The sequence below is a fragment of the Phyllobates terribilis genome, unplaced genomic scaffold (genome assembly GCF_046119375.1).
Source record: "Phyllobates terribilis strain yellow unplaced genomic scaffold, ASM4611937v1 Scaffold_1__5_contigs__length_1240528914, whole genome shotgun sequence".
In the NCBI taxonomy this organism is placed as follows: domain Eukaryota; kingdom Metazoa; phylum Chordata; class Amphibia; order Anura; family Dendrobatidae; genus Phyllobates; species Phyllobates terribilis.
In genome coordinates this window covers 1,127,397,263-1,127,414,451 of record NW_027362761.1, presented here as the reverse complement: position 1 = coordinate 1,127,414,451, position 17,189 = coordinate 1,127,397,263, and the positions used below count along the sequence as shown (strand labels likewise).

The 17,189-nt window shown below is 44.8% G+C and overlaps 1 protein-coding gene across 2 annotated transcripts in view; it reads left to right on the top strand.

Moving 5' to 3' along the window:
- Window positions 1-12,660, top strand: part of LOC141161755 (uncharacterized) — a 1,209,981-nt gene extending 1,197,321 nt beyond the window's left edge. For both annotated transcript variants that reach the window (XM_073647047.1, XM_073647037.1), the window contains 2 exons: window positions 8,025-8,166; window positions 12,535-12,660. In XM_073647047.1, the coding sequence (XP_073503148.1) occupies window positions 8,025-8,166; window positions 12,535-12,555 (163 nt within the window). In that variant the 3' untranslated portion in view covers window positions 12,556-12,660. The remainder of the gene's footprint in view (window positions 1-8,024; window positions 8,167-12,534) is intronic.
- Window positions 12,661-17,189: the final 4,529 nt, after the last annotated feature.

Below are 17,189 nucleotides of genomic sequence, written 5' to 3'. Positions count from 1 at the left end.
TCTGTTTGGTCATGAAAAGATCTAATTGACACCTTGACATCACCAAACAAAAGAGCTAGGTGTCAACTAGTCCCATTCACCCAATCTTCATTAGCATTTCTATTCATGCAGTTTATGCGACTGCTGTGAGCTGGTATTTTTAGGTGCCATTTGCTAACATTTTCCCTGGCCATAATTATGGCCAGGGAAAATGTTTGCAAATGGCACCTAAAAAACATCTCTCAGTTGGTTTGTTAGCCTCTACATCCCCACGAACAGCAGCAAGCAGCTCTTTGGACGCAGCATATTTTTGTTGCATCCAAAACACGGTGTTCTAATGCTGCACTTTTGTTGTCAGTATATGTGAATCCACCGCATATAATGACACTTAAATCGGTCAAAATCTGCGGCGGAGACTAGCATGTCCACTACAGAAATTGACATGCTGCGGGTGAGTTTGGGTATGTGGCCATAATCAGGAGCCGCTGCAAGTTTGACGCTGCATGTTTATACGGCATCAAACACGGAGCGTCCAGATGTTACAGCATAGCAGATGGGATCTCTAGAAATGCCATGACCACTATGCGTGCATCAGAGGCTGTGAATCACCCGTGGACACGGACATGCGGTGCATCTCTCAGGACCGCAGCATGTCAATTTCTCTTGTGGAGTCGCTAGTCTCCGCAACAGAAATTTGACCACTAGGAAGTATAGAATGCGATAAATCCACATGGTTCAGTGAACACATGTGGATTTACCTGCATTCAATAGAATGCAACATTTTAGACGCAGCAAAAATATGGGTCCAAAGCGCTGCTACGTCCGAATCGTGGGCAGCTGATCGGTGTAGTCAGCGAAGGTCCTGGAAGCACAGTATACTGCGGGAGGCGAGCCTGCCCCCCGCAGTATACTGCTGGCCGCCGGGAGCAGCGCATCGCCGCCGGGGACCAGGAGGACACCTGGGGCCACCGGATACATGAGTATACAGGTTTATTTTTTTTATTTTTACTTTTTTTTTTTTACCGCGGGCACTCGGGATGGGCAGAGCAGACTACTGCTTCTTCCATCCACGCCGCTCTCGCTGTTATTAGCCAGAGCGGCGGTCAGATGAGAGGAATAGTAGCCTCCTCTCCCGATCCAGGTACCACCCGCAGCTCGTTTCCAGCGCAAATTTGCGCCCATTGACTTTCATTGAAACCCAGCAAACCCGCAGGTATAGATATTATTCCTGCGATTATTCCTGCGATTCAATGCAAGTCAATGGGCGTGAATTCGTGGCGGAAACGCCCGAACAATGGTAATGCTGCGGTTTTTGCCAGAATGGTAATCCGGATCGGAAATTGCCACATCATATGCACAGCACATCCGGATTACCATTGCTATGCATGGCAGACCTATTAACTAGCAGTTTTAATGCGTTTCCGCAGCTGAAAAACCGCCGCAGAAACGCATTAAAACCGCATCATGTGAACATAACCTTATACTCACTTAATGCCTATTCCAATGAAGCCATTGACCCCTGTAAAAAAGCAAATATAAAAAACATATGCCTCGCCTGTCCGACTGGAAAGAATCCATACTGTCCCTATTGGAATAGGCGTTAAGGTGAGTATAAATTAGCTTTTTTATTTTTGACCCTACGTCAGTTTTTTCTGGAGTCCCCCTGCAATCTAGCTAGTAAACGCTAATCAAACAGCAGTAAGCTGTTATTAATAGCCAGGGAACATTTTTGGCTAGTAATATGAGCCTCCAGCGGGCAGCTTTCCCTCTGTTGGTTAAGAATAATCGGTGGGATCCCACTCCATTTATTTTATTTAATTCTTCATTTTACACAGCATGTACACAGCGAGTGCTGAATACTTCTCCCATCATTGTCTCCTGCTCGTGCTGATCTCAGCGTGAGCATGTGACAATGATGAGAGCAGCCTTCAGCAACTAGCACCGGGGATCAGTGCGAGCTGTAACGCTGATTCCCAGGCGTAAGTATGTGTCATGCTAATGACACATGGATGTGTCATCAGTATGCACGAGTGTAGCATGCATTTTGTCCATGCTGTGCAAAAAAATGGACATGTCTGCGGGTTTTTCACATGAACACATGGTCCGTGTGAAAAACCTGACGTGCACAGATCCATTGAATACAATGGGTGTGCGTATGTCCGTATTTGTGGTCCTTAAAAAACGGACGCATGAAGGGGGCCTAATGGCGCCAAAAAAACACAATTCTGGCCGTTTGATTTTTTTTTGTTACACCATTTATTGATCGGATTAATATACTCTATATTTTGATAGATCAGACTTTTACGTACACAGTGAAAACAAAATATATGTATTTTTTTAATTGTTTTATTTTTAATGGGGAAAAAGGGGGTGATTTGAACATTTGTTGGGGATATATATGTGACACCCCAGGGGTCTGGTTGCCACAGTGATAGAGATATTACGTCTGAGAGCAGGTGGGAGGTCCTTTGGTCAGGGATCCTGTGCATGCCACACCCCTCCTGCCCAGTCTTGGGAGGGGAAGGACTTCCCCTATATAAACCTGGGGCTGAGGCAGGGTAGGGAGTTCTGAGAAGAGAAGACAGGGAGCAGAGCTGCTCTATGGGCTCTGCTCCACAGGCAGGCCCTGTCCTGGGGCCTGAGCCTGGAGTCAAGGAGAGTAGAGACAAGAAACAGCAGAAGCAATACTACTACGAGTCAGGGGCTGGCAGCTGCAGAGCTCGCCCTGACTGAGAAGCTTTCTTACCGGACCCGGCGTCCGAGGCTGTGGGGACTAACTCTTACCCAGCAGCAGAAGCCGACCGGCAGGGGATTTCAGGTCCTCAGGCCCAGAAACCCGAAGGCACGGTCACACGCGTGGGACCAGCACCGCCATCGTGGAGCGGAAGCCATTAGAAGGCCCCGAGTCACCGGCCATACGGGTGAGCACCACACGGTACACTCAGGGACGTGGGCTACTTATATCCGCTTCTAGCAAGGTAGCCAGAAGAGTACAGTCAGTTTGGGAGGCCTACAACTCCGCCTGGCCAGGGGAGATCCCATCTGCTCAAGGACTGACCAGGCCCCGTTCACTAGCAAGTACTCCGGGAGGGTCTATCGTTGTTACCAGTAAAGACCCTGAATTACACCGCACCGTCTCTGAGTGGTTCCTGCTACCCCCATCATCCACATCTGCTGCCCTGAGGCCATACCCCTCCCGTTGGGGGTTATACCATCTACGCTGCACCATCCATCCACCGGCCTCAGCGGACTGTCCTGCAGCGGCAGCTCCATAGCTGCATTCAACGGGTGGCGTAGTCGTCCTACATCTACCGCTGTTACATCGCCGCTCAGTTTGACTCCCTGGGCACGGACCGGGTCACCGCCACGAGACTACAACCCTCAAGAGATCCGGCTCCGGGTAAGCTCCCGCGTGCGCAACGCAGCGCGACACAGGCCCAGGGGCGCGTCAACTTTGGCGTAGTCGGCAGGATTTCGTGCCCGCAACCACCGGGTACTGCGTGCCTGAAAAGCAAAGACTGTTCAAACTTACCAGTGGTGAGGTTTCCCGCCATCCGGCGCCATCTTCAGCCTTCTTCCCGCCATCGGTGAAGTTTCCCGCCATCCGGCGCCATCTTCTGCCTTCTTCCCGCCCTCCGTGGAGTTTTCCCGCCATTGGACGCCATCTTGAGGACGCCGCGCGGGAAGAAGAGGGGCGTGGACTCCGAAAGCGCGCGAGAACTGAAGCCCCGCCTCACGTCCGGACGTTGCGTAAGGTCCGGGAAGGAGCCCAGCAGACGCCGACGTCACAGGAGCGCGACGGAAGGTCCTCAACCCTGACGATCCACTGCGGAGCCGCAGCCTACGGAAGAGGATCATCGCAAGGTAGGCCACGGTCCACTAGGGGGGAGGAGGACACCAGGAACGGACAGCAAGATGGCGGACCGGCAGCAGACTAAGCTGCCCAGCATCGGCAGCGCCCCAGCCGTCGCGGGCCCCGACCAGCACCAGGAGAAGACGCGTGACGCAGGAGCGGTCGCGGGAGCAGGTAAGAGGAGTCTCCCTGTCCCGGACGCTGCCAGCGTCAGCCTGCTCCCGGGCCCCCTGGTGGAGCCGCTGACCCCGGGCGCTGCGAACACCGACCTGCTCCAGCCCCCGCAACAAGCCCTGCGGCCGAGCCCTCCAGCCCTGGGCACCGCCACCACCAGCCCGCGCCCAGGCCCAAAGTCGCACTCTCTGACCCCGGGCGTCATCAACGGCGACCCTCTCCAGGCCCGGTCGCAAGGCCTAGTGAACCAGGGCGCCGCTGTTCCAACAGCGCCCTCTACTTCCAAAGCACCCCCGGCCTGGTCGCAAGGCCGAGTACCCCCGGGCGCTGCCGCCCCTACGGCGCCCTCAACCTCCACAGTGCTACCCCTGGGCGCAGATCTTTTCGCACAACATACCAGCCCGGACGGGCACCGCGGACGTGATCTCTATCCGGGTGATGTGGTTACCTTCACCCGGCATAAGGGTGCCAAAGGACTGTACGCCCTCCATGTACACCGTCTGACTGAGGAGGAGCTGCAGTACTACCAATACGAGGAAGGCCAAGAGGACCCGGACGGGTCTGAAGCCTACACACAAGAAGGAGCAGGAGGATGCCGTTACTGAAGTACGGTAAAGTGGAACTGTACATAGTTACCCGTAGGGGTACTTGTGTTGCTAATTAAAATATGGTCCCCGTTGGGACAAGTGTGAACTGTTCCCGTGTGTCCCCTATCCTTAACCAGGCTGAGGACTGTGAGCAGCCATCCCATTTCCCCACTGGCCGAGGACTGAGAGCGGCCATATCTTGTAAATATTATGTGTTTCCAGTTATTTATAGGAGTCCTTGGTGGATTTACCGGGAATCCTTTGTACAGTTAGTGGAGCGTAACCCAGGATGGACTAAAAGACTGTTAAGGACTCGGGGTAGGACAGACCCCTACCTGGTTACGTCTCCCTGTTTTGGTGAAATGGACACCTTGCTTTTCAAAACTGCACCCGGTTGCGGACACGCCGTAACCATCTTATGTGTTTTTCTTATTGTATTGTTATCGTTATACCTTGTTATGTATTTCTAAAAAAAAATATGTTTAGTCCCGGAGTACTAAATTTCACTAGGGGGGAATGTGACACCCCAGGGGTCTGGTTGCCACAGTGATAGAGATATTACGTCTGAGAGCAGGTGGGAGGTCCTTTGGTCAGGGATCCTGTGCATGCCACACCCCTCCTGCCCAGTCTTGGGAGGGGAAGGACTTCCCCTATATAAACCTGGGGCTGAGGCAGGGTAGGGAGTTCTGAGAAGAGAAGACAGGGAGCAGAGCTGCTCTATGGGCTCTGCTCCACTGGCAGGCCCTGTCCTGGGGCCTGAGCCTGGAGTCAAGGAGAGTAGAGACAAGAAACAGCAGAAGCAATACTACTACGAGTCAGGGGCTGGCAGCTGCAGAGCTCGCCCTGACTGAGAAGCTTTCTTACCGGACCCGGCGTCCGAGGCTGTGGGGACTAACTCTTACCCAGCAGCAGAAGCCGACCGGCAGGGGATTTCAGGTCCTCAGGCCCAGAAACCCGAAGGCACGGTCACACGCGTGGGACCAGCACCGCCATCGTGGAGCGGAAGCCATTAGAAGGCCCCGAGTCACCGGCCATACGGGTGAGCACCACACGGTACACTCAGGGACGTGGGCTACTTATATCCGCTTCTAGCAAGGTAGCCAGAAGAGTACAGTCAGTTTGGGAGGCCTACAACTCCGCCTGGCCAGGGGAGATCCCATCTGCTCAAGGACTGACCAGGCCCCGTTCACTAGCAAGTACTCCGGGAGGGTCTATCGTTGTTACCAGTAAAGACCCTGAATTACACCGCACCGTCTCTGAGTGGTTCCTGCTACCCCCATCATCCACATCTGCTGCCCTGAGGCCATACCCCTCCCGTTGGGGGTTATACCATCTACGCTGCACCATCCATCCACCGGCCTCAGCGGACTGTCCTGCAGCGGCAGCTCCATAGCTGCATTCAACGGGTGGCGTAGTCGTCCTACATCTACCGCTGTTACATCGCCGCTCAGTTTGACTCCCTGGGCACGGACCGGGTCACCGCCACGAGACTACAACCCTCAAGAGATCCGGCTCCGGGTAAGCTCCCGCGTGCGCAACGCAGCGCGACACAGGCCCAGGGGCGCGTCATATATATATATATATATATATATATATATATATATATATATATATAATTTTTTTATTTTTATTTTTTTTGTTTGTTTTGTTTTGTTTTTTACTTTTTTTCACTCACTAGTGTATTTAATAGTCCCCTTAAGGGATTTGAAGCTGCGATCATCTGATCGCTTGTGCTAAAATCACGCTCTCCTATGAATGCCAGCTAAATGCTGACTTTCACAGGAGGATCGTAATGACAGGCATTGGGGGTCATCAGCAGACCCCCGGCTGACAACCCATTGGCAGACCATGATCACATCACGGGCGTGAAAATTGGGACGTGGCATGAAATCCCCCCCCGCCACTGCATGTTAAATTCCGCTGACAGAGATTGATTAAATCAGTAGTTATGTGTGGGGAAAGTTGTGTGCTCGGCGTGGGAGCCCACATCAAAGTCAGGGACATGACTTTTAACATACATGTACATCAAAGTTATGAAGGGTTTACTATTAATGTGTGAATACCCTGGAGAAAGTATGCTGAATTGTGGCTGGACTGTGCCTTCTGTTTGGGTTGGGATGGAAGGGTGAGGATATATTGAGTAATTGTCTTGCTTATATGTTGTTCTTTTTTTTCTTTAACTTTCTTTCTTTATATGTATATATAGATAGAGTTAAAAAAAATCCCTGATCTCTTGGTCAGATGGACCAAGTCTTTAAATGTTTTCTCAAAGCATAAAGTTTATTATCCGGAATTAACCTCTAGTGTGCCATTTAGGGCTGGGGCACATACTGAATTTTTCATACAAGTGCTATCTGTGGTTTTCATGGATAGCACAAATACCTATGATATTTTTTGGGGCTGTGCCCATGTCTGATTAGTTTCTCTGACCGAGGAGTCCGTAGAAAAGTCGGAAACGTGCAATTTTGATCTGAGTATTTTTTTTTTTTTTTTTTAAGAGAGTGGTATGTGTTTAAGGATAATGGTCTCTATTCCTATAGTTCATACCTGATTTAGTGGGATGGTGGGAATACTGGCAGGATTACCAATGTTGTTATCCAGAAGGTTGTGTTGCTGCCGTTTTTCTGTGATATAGAAAGTTAATATTTCTTAGGACAGTAGACAGGTGTGGCTATGTCCAATAGATTAGATTACCTGATTGGATTTACCTTGTATGGTGGGACGCTTGGTCTAACAGAGGCACCTTTTGTGGTATCTGCGGTGGATGTACCACTAAGTGACTGCAAGGAAAGAGTGGAGACTCTCTCCCTTAATTTCCTTGGTGGCTGCAGTAGCTGACAGGAGGAGCTGTAGAGGGTTTTGCTCCTATATGCTCCGTAGGCAGTATTGGCAGGTATAGTTTCACATGGGCACCTTCCAGTGGTGTCTGGAGTGGGTGATACACTGCGTTACTGCAGAGGATGGAGTAGAGGGTTTCACTCGAGATCCTATTTGGTTGAGAGGGTTACCAGGAGGAACCAGAGAGGGATTGTTTCTGTATGCTTCGTAGACGATGATAATGCCAGGTAAAGATGAGTGCAGGAGTGTGAGGACTCTGCGTGGTGTAGCTAGAGTCCTATAGTAGGGGTAACTGCTGATGTTGCTGCCACGTACCTTTAGTTCCGGTGGTCAGTGTTTCTGTCGTTGCTGCCCTGTAGCTGAGGACAGTGGTGGTCATCTATGTGGGCGTCTCGACGCTCACGGAGTCCCGGCCGGAGGCTCCAGTGAGGCGGGTACCCTGTGTAGCGGTACCTGTTTCCTTTCGCGAGGACCTGCGGGATGTCCAGTCACGTGGTATGCGTGACGTAGGTATTCACTTGTCTTGCGATGGTTCGGGTACGGGTGGCACTGAGGACCTTATATTAGGTAATGTTGATTTTTTTTTTTTCCAGCTGGAAACGCTTGTATAGTAAACTTTGGACGCCAAATGGAACTTCTAAAATCTGGCAGCAGTTGGTTGCGCACCTAAAAGCATTGTGTAAAGATGCAGACGGAGACAATTACAAGGAAAACATCAACAACTTGATTAAAATGGTAATACGTTTAATGTATTTAAGCTACAAATGTGTATTTTCTTTTAAAGTATGTGATATACACTTGTCTTTTCACAATTGCAGCTTTCCTTTATTTAAATTACATGTGTCAACCTACAGTGTAGCATGAAATCAAATTTACAAATTTTCTGATTTTCAGTGGATCAGTTTTAGTGTGAATCCAAATAAGAATGAGAGAATCAGGTGACAGAGAGAGAAATCGATCTAAAAAGGGAAGCTGTCACGTCCTAGTTGCTATGTACACTGCCCCCATTGCATTGTTAGTGATGCAATGTGCATCACTAACAAGCTTTTTTCATTAAAATCGGTGGCAGTATAATGATTTTATAACTTTATATGCACTTGTCCTACCTGCTTGTATTCAGTCATAGGGGTGTGATTCTCTCATTCAGTCATGGGCAGCACCGCACTCACTCACTGCTGGCGCCGCCCATGTATTTGAATCCTGCTCCCTGCAAGGTTGCTTCTAGATCAGAGTTGATTTTTTGTGCTCCTCACTTCAGCCACTCCGATATGGATGCTTCACTGCTGAGGAGACTAGACATTATGAAGAGTAGGCGGAGCTCCGTGGGGAGAGGCGTAAAGAAGTGCCCCCGACAGTCACCATAATGTTCAACACAGAAGTGACAAATTATTTCAGGAATATCTAAGGTCACTGGAGAACACTGCTGTTATAATTTACGCCACTTTTGTGATGTCAGTTCTGATGATTCTGTCGGTTGCGCTGAGACATGTGGACATACAGGGAAATTTGAATTCTATCAAAACTGAACAATCAGAGCTGTGTGTATGTCTTTATATTACAGAAAGTGATAATAAAAAAAACTCACTTTATTAATTAAAAAAAGCTCACAAAGTGGCCGAGCTTTCTCCCTTCATTAAAGGGGATATCAGGGACTTTATGAAAAACAAAAAATGTGTTAAGCACTAACAGGCAGGTAATTGCTACTTACCTGCCTGTTGTGCCCAGTGGTGTTCTTCCTCGGCACAGAGCAGTCACAGACCATTCCTGTCGGGGATTCAGCTGCCTCTGCTGACTGGGCAGAGCGTGATGTCTGACTCATTCTGATTGACAGCCTTCTCCCCCAGTTAGACAGTGGTAATCTAGCTGTCAATCAGAATGACATCGTCAGTCTCACCCTGTCAACACAGTGGAGCGGAAAAGAAGCCTCCGCTCTGTCGACATGACGTCAGCAGAGGCAGCTGAACGACAGGAATGGATATCGCCTTTAATGAAGGGTGAGAGGGAGAAAGCTCAGCCACTTTGTGAATTTTTCTTTAATTAATAATGTGAGTTTTTTTATTATCGCTTTCTGTAATATAAAAAAATACACACAGCTCTGATTGTTCAGTTTTGAACCACCTGTAATCTCATTTATTCCGGGGCCTCGTTACATCCCCGCACTGCAGTAACTGCATTCTAGCCACTTCTATAAGGAGTCGTCTAGATTGGAGATGATTATTTGAGGACCTCATTTTAGCCTCCACTGTAGGCGGCTCACTAGTGAGGTGAGTAGTACTAGAATGGAGTTGCTGGAGTGAGGTCCCCAAAAAATCAACTTCAAACTAAGATTTGGTGGAGATTTGCGGGGAGGGTCGTGACAGTAATGGAGCTGCCGACAGAATCATCAGAATTGACATCACAAAAGTGGTGTAAATTATAAAAACAGTGTTCTCCAGTGACCTTAGATATTCCTGTAATAATTTGTCACTTCTGTGTTGTACATTATGGTGACTGTCAGGGGCGCTCTTTTGCGCCTCTCCCCACGGAGCTTCGCCCACTCTTCGGTGCTGCGAGCAGGACTGTGGACAAATGAGTCACATTCTGGCAAAACTGTACAATCAGCGATAAGATGAATTTTTAGATTTCATAAAGCGACAATAAAAATGTAAATTTCATTAATCTGGAAAAAAAAGAATTTTGCCCAAATTCATAAAACATATAACAGTGTAAAAAATCATTTTTGACTTGTGATGTTTGCTCCATTAAAAACATGAGCAATTGCATAAAAAAAGCATAAGAAAAACAATAGAAACCAGTAGAGGCGACTAGACAGCAGTGAGTATGAGGATCCTGGAATCTACTCCGATCTAGTGGTGTCAGTGCTGAGCTGTCTACATCGGAGGGGATTTTTTGAGGCTCTTACTCCAGCAACTCCGATCTTGTCTCCTCAGCAATGAAGCGTTTAGATCGGAGTGGCTAAAGTGAGGAGCACAGAAAAATCAACTCCTATCTAGACACAACCTTGCCGGGAGCAGTATTCAAATACATGGATGGCGCCAGCAGTGACTAAATGCGGTGCTGCCCATGACTGAATGAGAGAATCACACCCCTATGACTGAATACGAGCAGGTAGTACAAAGTACATATAATGTTATAAAACATTATAAACTACCACCGATTTTAATTAAAAAACCTTGTTAGTGATGCACATTGCATCACTAACAAAGCAATGGGGGCAGTGTACATAGCAGCTAGGACGTGGCAGGTTCCCTTTAAAGTGTTGCAAGAAACTAGAGTACTTGGAGGAAACCCATGCAAACATGGGGAGAACATACAAACTCATTGCAGATGTTGTACTTGCAGTATCATACTGTATATGCTTAAATCTATACATGTGACAAGATAGTATGGGGTCTCTGTTATTAGCTGCTTCTAAAAGCCTCAGAAAGCTGTGGTAAGGGTTCGTTCACATTAGCGTTTAGACTCAGCTAGTGCAATGTGAGAAAATCTCGCATTGCACTCGGTACAATGTTAGTCAATGAGTCAGTGCTCAAATGCGAGTGTTTCCTCGCCTGGAATTGGTGTGAGGAAAAATTCGCAGCATGCTGCGTATTGCCATGTGAAACGGCCCGAGACTCACCAATGAAAGTCAGTTGGTGCGAGAAAAAAAATCGCATGGCACACGGACCATGCTTGTGCTGTGCGATTTTTACGCACCCATCTCACAGGAAACCCGACATTTCATTAGCCAAGTAGAGTGAATTCACAGCGTGAATTGTCAGAATAGAATAGAATAGATATAGATAGAATTAATCAGCTGAGGGAAAACTGACAGCTAAGGACTGATGTTTGTAGTCTGGGAAGGGGGTAATAAACATGGAGCTTCCCAGGCTATTAATATCAGCTCACAGCTATCTACTTAGCCTTTCCTGGTTATTAAGAACAGGTAACCCCAAAAAATTATGTGGGGTCCCCCTATTTTTCCTAACAAGTAAAGGCTAGGCAGACAGCTGCGGGCTGATATTTATAGCCTAGGAAGGGGAGATGGATATTGGCCCCCTCCCAGACTAAGAATATCAGCCCTCAGCCGCCCCAGAAATGGCGCATTCATTAGATGCGCTAATTCTGTCACTTAACCTCAGCTCTTCCCACTTGCCCTGGTGTGGTGGCAAGTGGGGTAATAGTATTGGGGTTGATGTCAGCTTTGTAATGTCAGCTGACATCAAACCCAGGGATTAGTAATGGGGAGGCATCTATAAGATGCCCCCATTACTAACCCCATAGTGAAATATAATAAAGACACAGCCAGAATAATCACACAGACTCCTTTATTTTAAGTCAACACTCCCCACCCTCTTTCACCCATTTATTATTGTAAAATTAAAAATAAATAAACCAACATATTCCTCACCTGTCCGATAATCCATTTGTCCCTCGACGAGCCCAACTCGGCTACATCTGGATGCCTTGCTGAACGGTGACATTATACAAAGTTTCTCACGCAGCTAACAGTGACATCAGTGAAGAGACCGGAGTTCATCGGCTATGAACTCCAGTCACCTTCCTCATGTCAGCAGTCAACACTGAAGCTACGTTCTTCATGCACAGCTCAGTGTCTCTCCTGGATGCCGGGCTGAACGGTCGCATCATGCCACCGTTCAGCAAGGCATCCAGATGTAGCTGAGTGCTGCTTACATTTCTGCATCAAAAATGTCTTTTGGCAGCAAAACGCTATATAAAAAACATGCATTTTATGTGTGTTTTTGATGCTTTTTTTCCCAGTCATTAGAGTGGGTGAAAAACGCTGTAAAAGCAGTGAAAGAATTGGCATACTGCAGATATGAAACAGTTTCAAATCTGCAAGGAGAAAATAAGCAATGTGTACATGAGATTTCAAAAGTCTCATTCACTTTGCTGGGACAGCAAAATGCTGCTTTTATTGAGGCAAAAATGTGTGGGGGGGGAAATGCGGCAAAAACATGTGTGCACATACCCTTACTGTCACAAGTTACAATGTTTCTAACTTACTATACTGTTTTTTCTAAGTAAACTATTGTGACTTGATGGGACACTGTAATGTAATTGAGAATAAAACGGGATGTTAACTTTTTGTTTTATGAACAGATAAATTCAAGCTTCATCTAAAATGATGACCTGGCTTTTCTGATCTGGAATGATTTCACATCACATTTTCAGAATGCGAAAGAGGAGATTAAAAAAAAGTTTTATTTTATGCACCAATAAAAACCATATAATATGTCACCAAATGTTATTTTCTATGAATAGAGGTACAGTAGTTGTCAATGTGCAAATTCTTGTCAAATTTTGAAACAGCTTTAAACAAGAAGCTGGCGGTAGGTTTGTAAAACATTTAATTTTATTAAAAACTATAAAAATAGATAAATAGTAGCAATGCCAGTGGAGAAATATTTCCAAATTAAGCAGCCTTAAGTGACACCAAACTGCACTTCCCTAAACCTTGAACAGCATTTTATAAGTCAAGAGTCAGTTTCAAAAGAATTCTATTGACCCAGAAGACAGTGTTATATGGTCATCACATCCAGGACATGGTCACCTGTTATCCAAGAAGTATCTAGTTTTTGTTTCAAAATTTGCTTAGTGAAAGATAAATAAAACCACACACTTCTTTGCCTTTGTTTGTAGCTTATTTACTATTGTAGTTGCAGCAGAATTTTTTAGTAAATCATTTTCAGACAACTGTATCTTTTAAATGCCCCAAAAGAGAAAAATCTTTGCTTTCACATCACAATTTAAAGGGGCTGTCCACTACGAGGATAAACCCTTTTCGTTCTAAATGTTTGCCCCTGTGCAAATAAAAACACTCATACCTCCTGTGCCGGCACCGTTCCGTGGCGTCGGCACTCATGTTCTCTGGGCTCACATGCGGTTGTTATGTTACGTGATCCCTGCGCCCAATTAGCCCTGGCATCACTCCCCCCACCTTCTGGCATATACGTAATCAGGATGAAGTGAAAGATGCTTCCTCTTGATTACTAATAATAATAATTTAATGGTGTCCAACAAAGGGGATTAGTTTTGTCAAGTTGCAAAAAGTGTCAAAGTTATTGCTGACACGTACAAATTTTTAGATGCAAAATACTCATCTAATAGCAGTTTTGTAACTTTATTACAGCAAATTGGTAAATGCTGTGTTAACACCTTAAGAACTCACAAGAACACAATAGTATTATTAACAGATTTACAGTATAATTCATACATTTTTGGGCTTGAGTTTCTACTCAAATTACTGTGTCTTTGGATTTAAAATGCTACTTATTGCTGTGATAACCATATAATTGTGGCAAAATACTGTTCTTTTTATTAACATTTTTGGGGATTTAAAATAATAAAATAAACTTAAATGTTTGCCATTTCAAGTTGTTGTTTATCCATTCACCGCATGGGATAAACATTTTAATATTTTTTTGCTTGGACAACCATTTCATCTGACTTTTTTTCCTATTTTTCAATACAAAAAAACAAGCCCTCATATGTCTGTGTATGGAAAATTATGAGGAAAAAACAAAAGTGCAAAAATGTAAAATTTTCTAGTTCTCAATAAGTTAGTGTATCTTTCAATAATTAGCAGATCCTGTACTATCTTTTGGATACTAAGTATTTTTGAAAACAACAAAACTTGACATAGCTTAAAAAGAATTATCTAAGTTCAGTTAAATGCTAAATAATACCACCTATTATTTTCACCATTGGCGCAGATACTGTTTATCTTTTTTCTAATATTTTTTCTTATGTTCAGACGAAATCATTTTAGAATGCAACAGTAATAAATATGCTATGCCCAATACCTACATCATTTTAATTTTAAATCTTGCAGAGTTATTGTCCAATATACCATCTGTGCAAGTCAAATGTCTGCAATTAAATAGCCATTATATACTGTATTTCTCAAGCAACCTTAGAATATATAATTTTGCTCCCGTTGTCCTACCTTGCAGTGATAGCTTCCCTGAGCATGTATTGTTATTTGATATTGATTGCATAATTTGACAGGTGCTATTTAAGAACATTTGTTATAAGGTGACATCTTTATATTTCTCAACGTTTTTCATTTAATTCTTAAAACAATTTTTTTAGCTTTACTACCATTTATTCTGTAACATTTGCTATGCTAGAGTAATTTCCAACTTTAGAATTGTTTGAGGCGTTGTTTATTATACCTTAATTACCATATACAGTACAGACCAAAAGTTTGGACACACCTTCTGATTTAAAGATTTTTGTGTATTTTCTTGACTATGAAAATTGTACATTCACATTGAAGGCATCAAAACTAGGAATTAACACATGTGGAATTATATACTTAGCAAAAAAGTGTGAAACAACTGAAAATATGTCTTATATTCTAGGTTCTTCAAAGTAGCCACCTTTTGCTTTCATGACTGCTTTGCACACTCTTGGCATTCTCTTGATGAGCTTCAAGAGGTAGTCACCGGAAATGGTTTTCACTTCACAGGTGTGCCCTGTCAGGTTTAATAAGTGGGATTTCTTGCCTTATAAATGGGGTTGGGACCATCAGTTGTGTTGTGCAGAAGTCAGGTGGATACACAGCTGATAGTCCTACTGAATAGACTGTTAGAATTTGTATTATGGCAAGAAAAAGGCAGCTAAGTAAAGAAAAACGAGTGGCCATCATTACTTTAAGAAATGAAGGTCAGTCAGTCCGAAAAATTGGGAAAACTTTGAAAGTGTCCTCAAGTGCAGTTGCAAAAACCATCAATCGCTACAAAGAAACTGGCTCACATGAGGACCGCCCCAGGAAAGGAAGACCAAGAGTCACCTCTGCTTTTGAAGATAAGTTTATCCGAGTCACCAGCCTCAGAAATTGCAGGTTAACAGCAGCTCAGATTAGAGACCAGGTCAATGACACACAGAGTTCTAGCAGCAGACACATCTCTACAACAACTGTTAAGAGGAGACTTTGTGCAGCAGGCCTTCATGGTAAAATAGCTGCTAGGAAACCACTGCTAAGGACAGGCAACAAGCAGAAGAGACTTGTTTGGGCTAAAGAACACAAGATATGGACATTAGACCAGTGGAAATCTGTGCTTTGGCCTGATGAGTCCAAATTTGAGATCTTTGGTTCCAACAACCGTGTCTTTGTGCGACGCAGAAAATATAAACGAATGGACTCTACATGCCTGGTTCCCACCGTGAAGCATGGAGGAGAAGGTGTGATGGTGTGGGGGTGCTTTGCTGGTGACACTGTTGGGGATTTATTCAAAATTTAAGGCATACTGAACCAGCATGGCTACCACAGGATCTTGAAGCGGCATGCTATTCCATCTGGTTTGCGTTTAGTTGGACCATCATTTATTTTTCAACAGGACAATGACCCCAAACACACCTCCAGGCTGTGTAAGGGCTATTTGACCAAGAAGGAGAGTGATGGGGTGCTACGCCAGATGACCTGGCCTCCACAGTCACCAGACCTGAACCCAATCGAGATGGTTTGGGGTAAGCTGGACCGCAGAGTGAAGGCAAAAGGGCCAACAAGTGCTAAGCATCTCTGGGAACTCCTTCAAGATTGTTGGTAGACCATTTCCGGTGACTACCTCTTGAAGCTCATCAAGAGAATGCCAAGAGTGTGCAAAGCAGTCATCAAAGCAAAAGGTGGCTACTTTGAAGAACCTAGAATATAAGACATATTTTCAGTTGTTTCACACTTTTTTGTTAAGTATATAATTCCACATGTGTTAATTCATAGTTTTGATGCCTTCAGTGTGAATGTACAATTTGCATAGTCATGAAAATACAGAAAAATCTTTAAATGAGAAGGTGTCCAAACTTTTGGTCTGTACTGTATATATCTTGCTTAAAACATATAAGAATACAATAATTTATTCTGTCTTCAAGTTTATATTTTGGCAAAATATGTGTCCATAATTGTTTTGCAAATCAACAAGTGTAACCATTGCTTATAATGTAAAAAAAAAAATTGTCTCAGCAGCACGCTATAGTATATAAAGTGTATTCTGGAATCTGAATGTAACTTTGCAATCTTAACCCAATAGATTATGTATAAGACAATGTTTTTCTTTTATCGTTGTAAGATTATAATCATTAAAATAAAGGCTTTTCAAAATCACAAATGTTTCTTTCATGAACTCTTTGTTAGGGCTCATGCAGACAACCATATTTTCGGTCTTAATGCGGTCCGACAAAAATTAACATAGCAAAAGAGGGACAACAGTATTTACCTGCCCAGGTCTCAAAACTAATGCAATAATTCATCAGGATGAAGCAAACCCATATAGTAAAAATGGAAGCAACACAGGTAGAAAAAATACTGATGAGACAACCACTCACAGCCTACCAATTCATGGAGGGAGTGATTGTTTAGTATTAAAACTGCACACAAAAAAGCCCTGTATAGGGCGCTGGTCACACACAGGTAGTGCACAGTGTCTGGCAAAACATCGGATCGCACAGAGACCAATGTTAATCTATGGGTCTGTGCACATGTCAAAATGCGGAGAAAAAGAAGTTTATACTGGTTTAAAATACATTTTATTAAATATACGTACGCTACATGTGATAAAAAACAATACAAAATGATAATGCAACAGAAAAGGGAATGAGCCCCGACTAGACACCCCCCACTAATCAAACCATCTGCAGAAAGTGCAGTTCAGGTTGTTAGAATGCTGGGTTGGCCAGTGCATAAAATAATCAAATGTATACAAGGGCAATGCCAACAAAGTTATGTGATTTATAATAAGACGCATAAGCCTTACCAG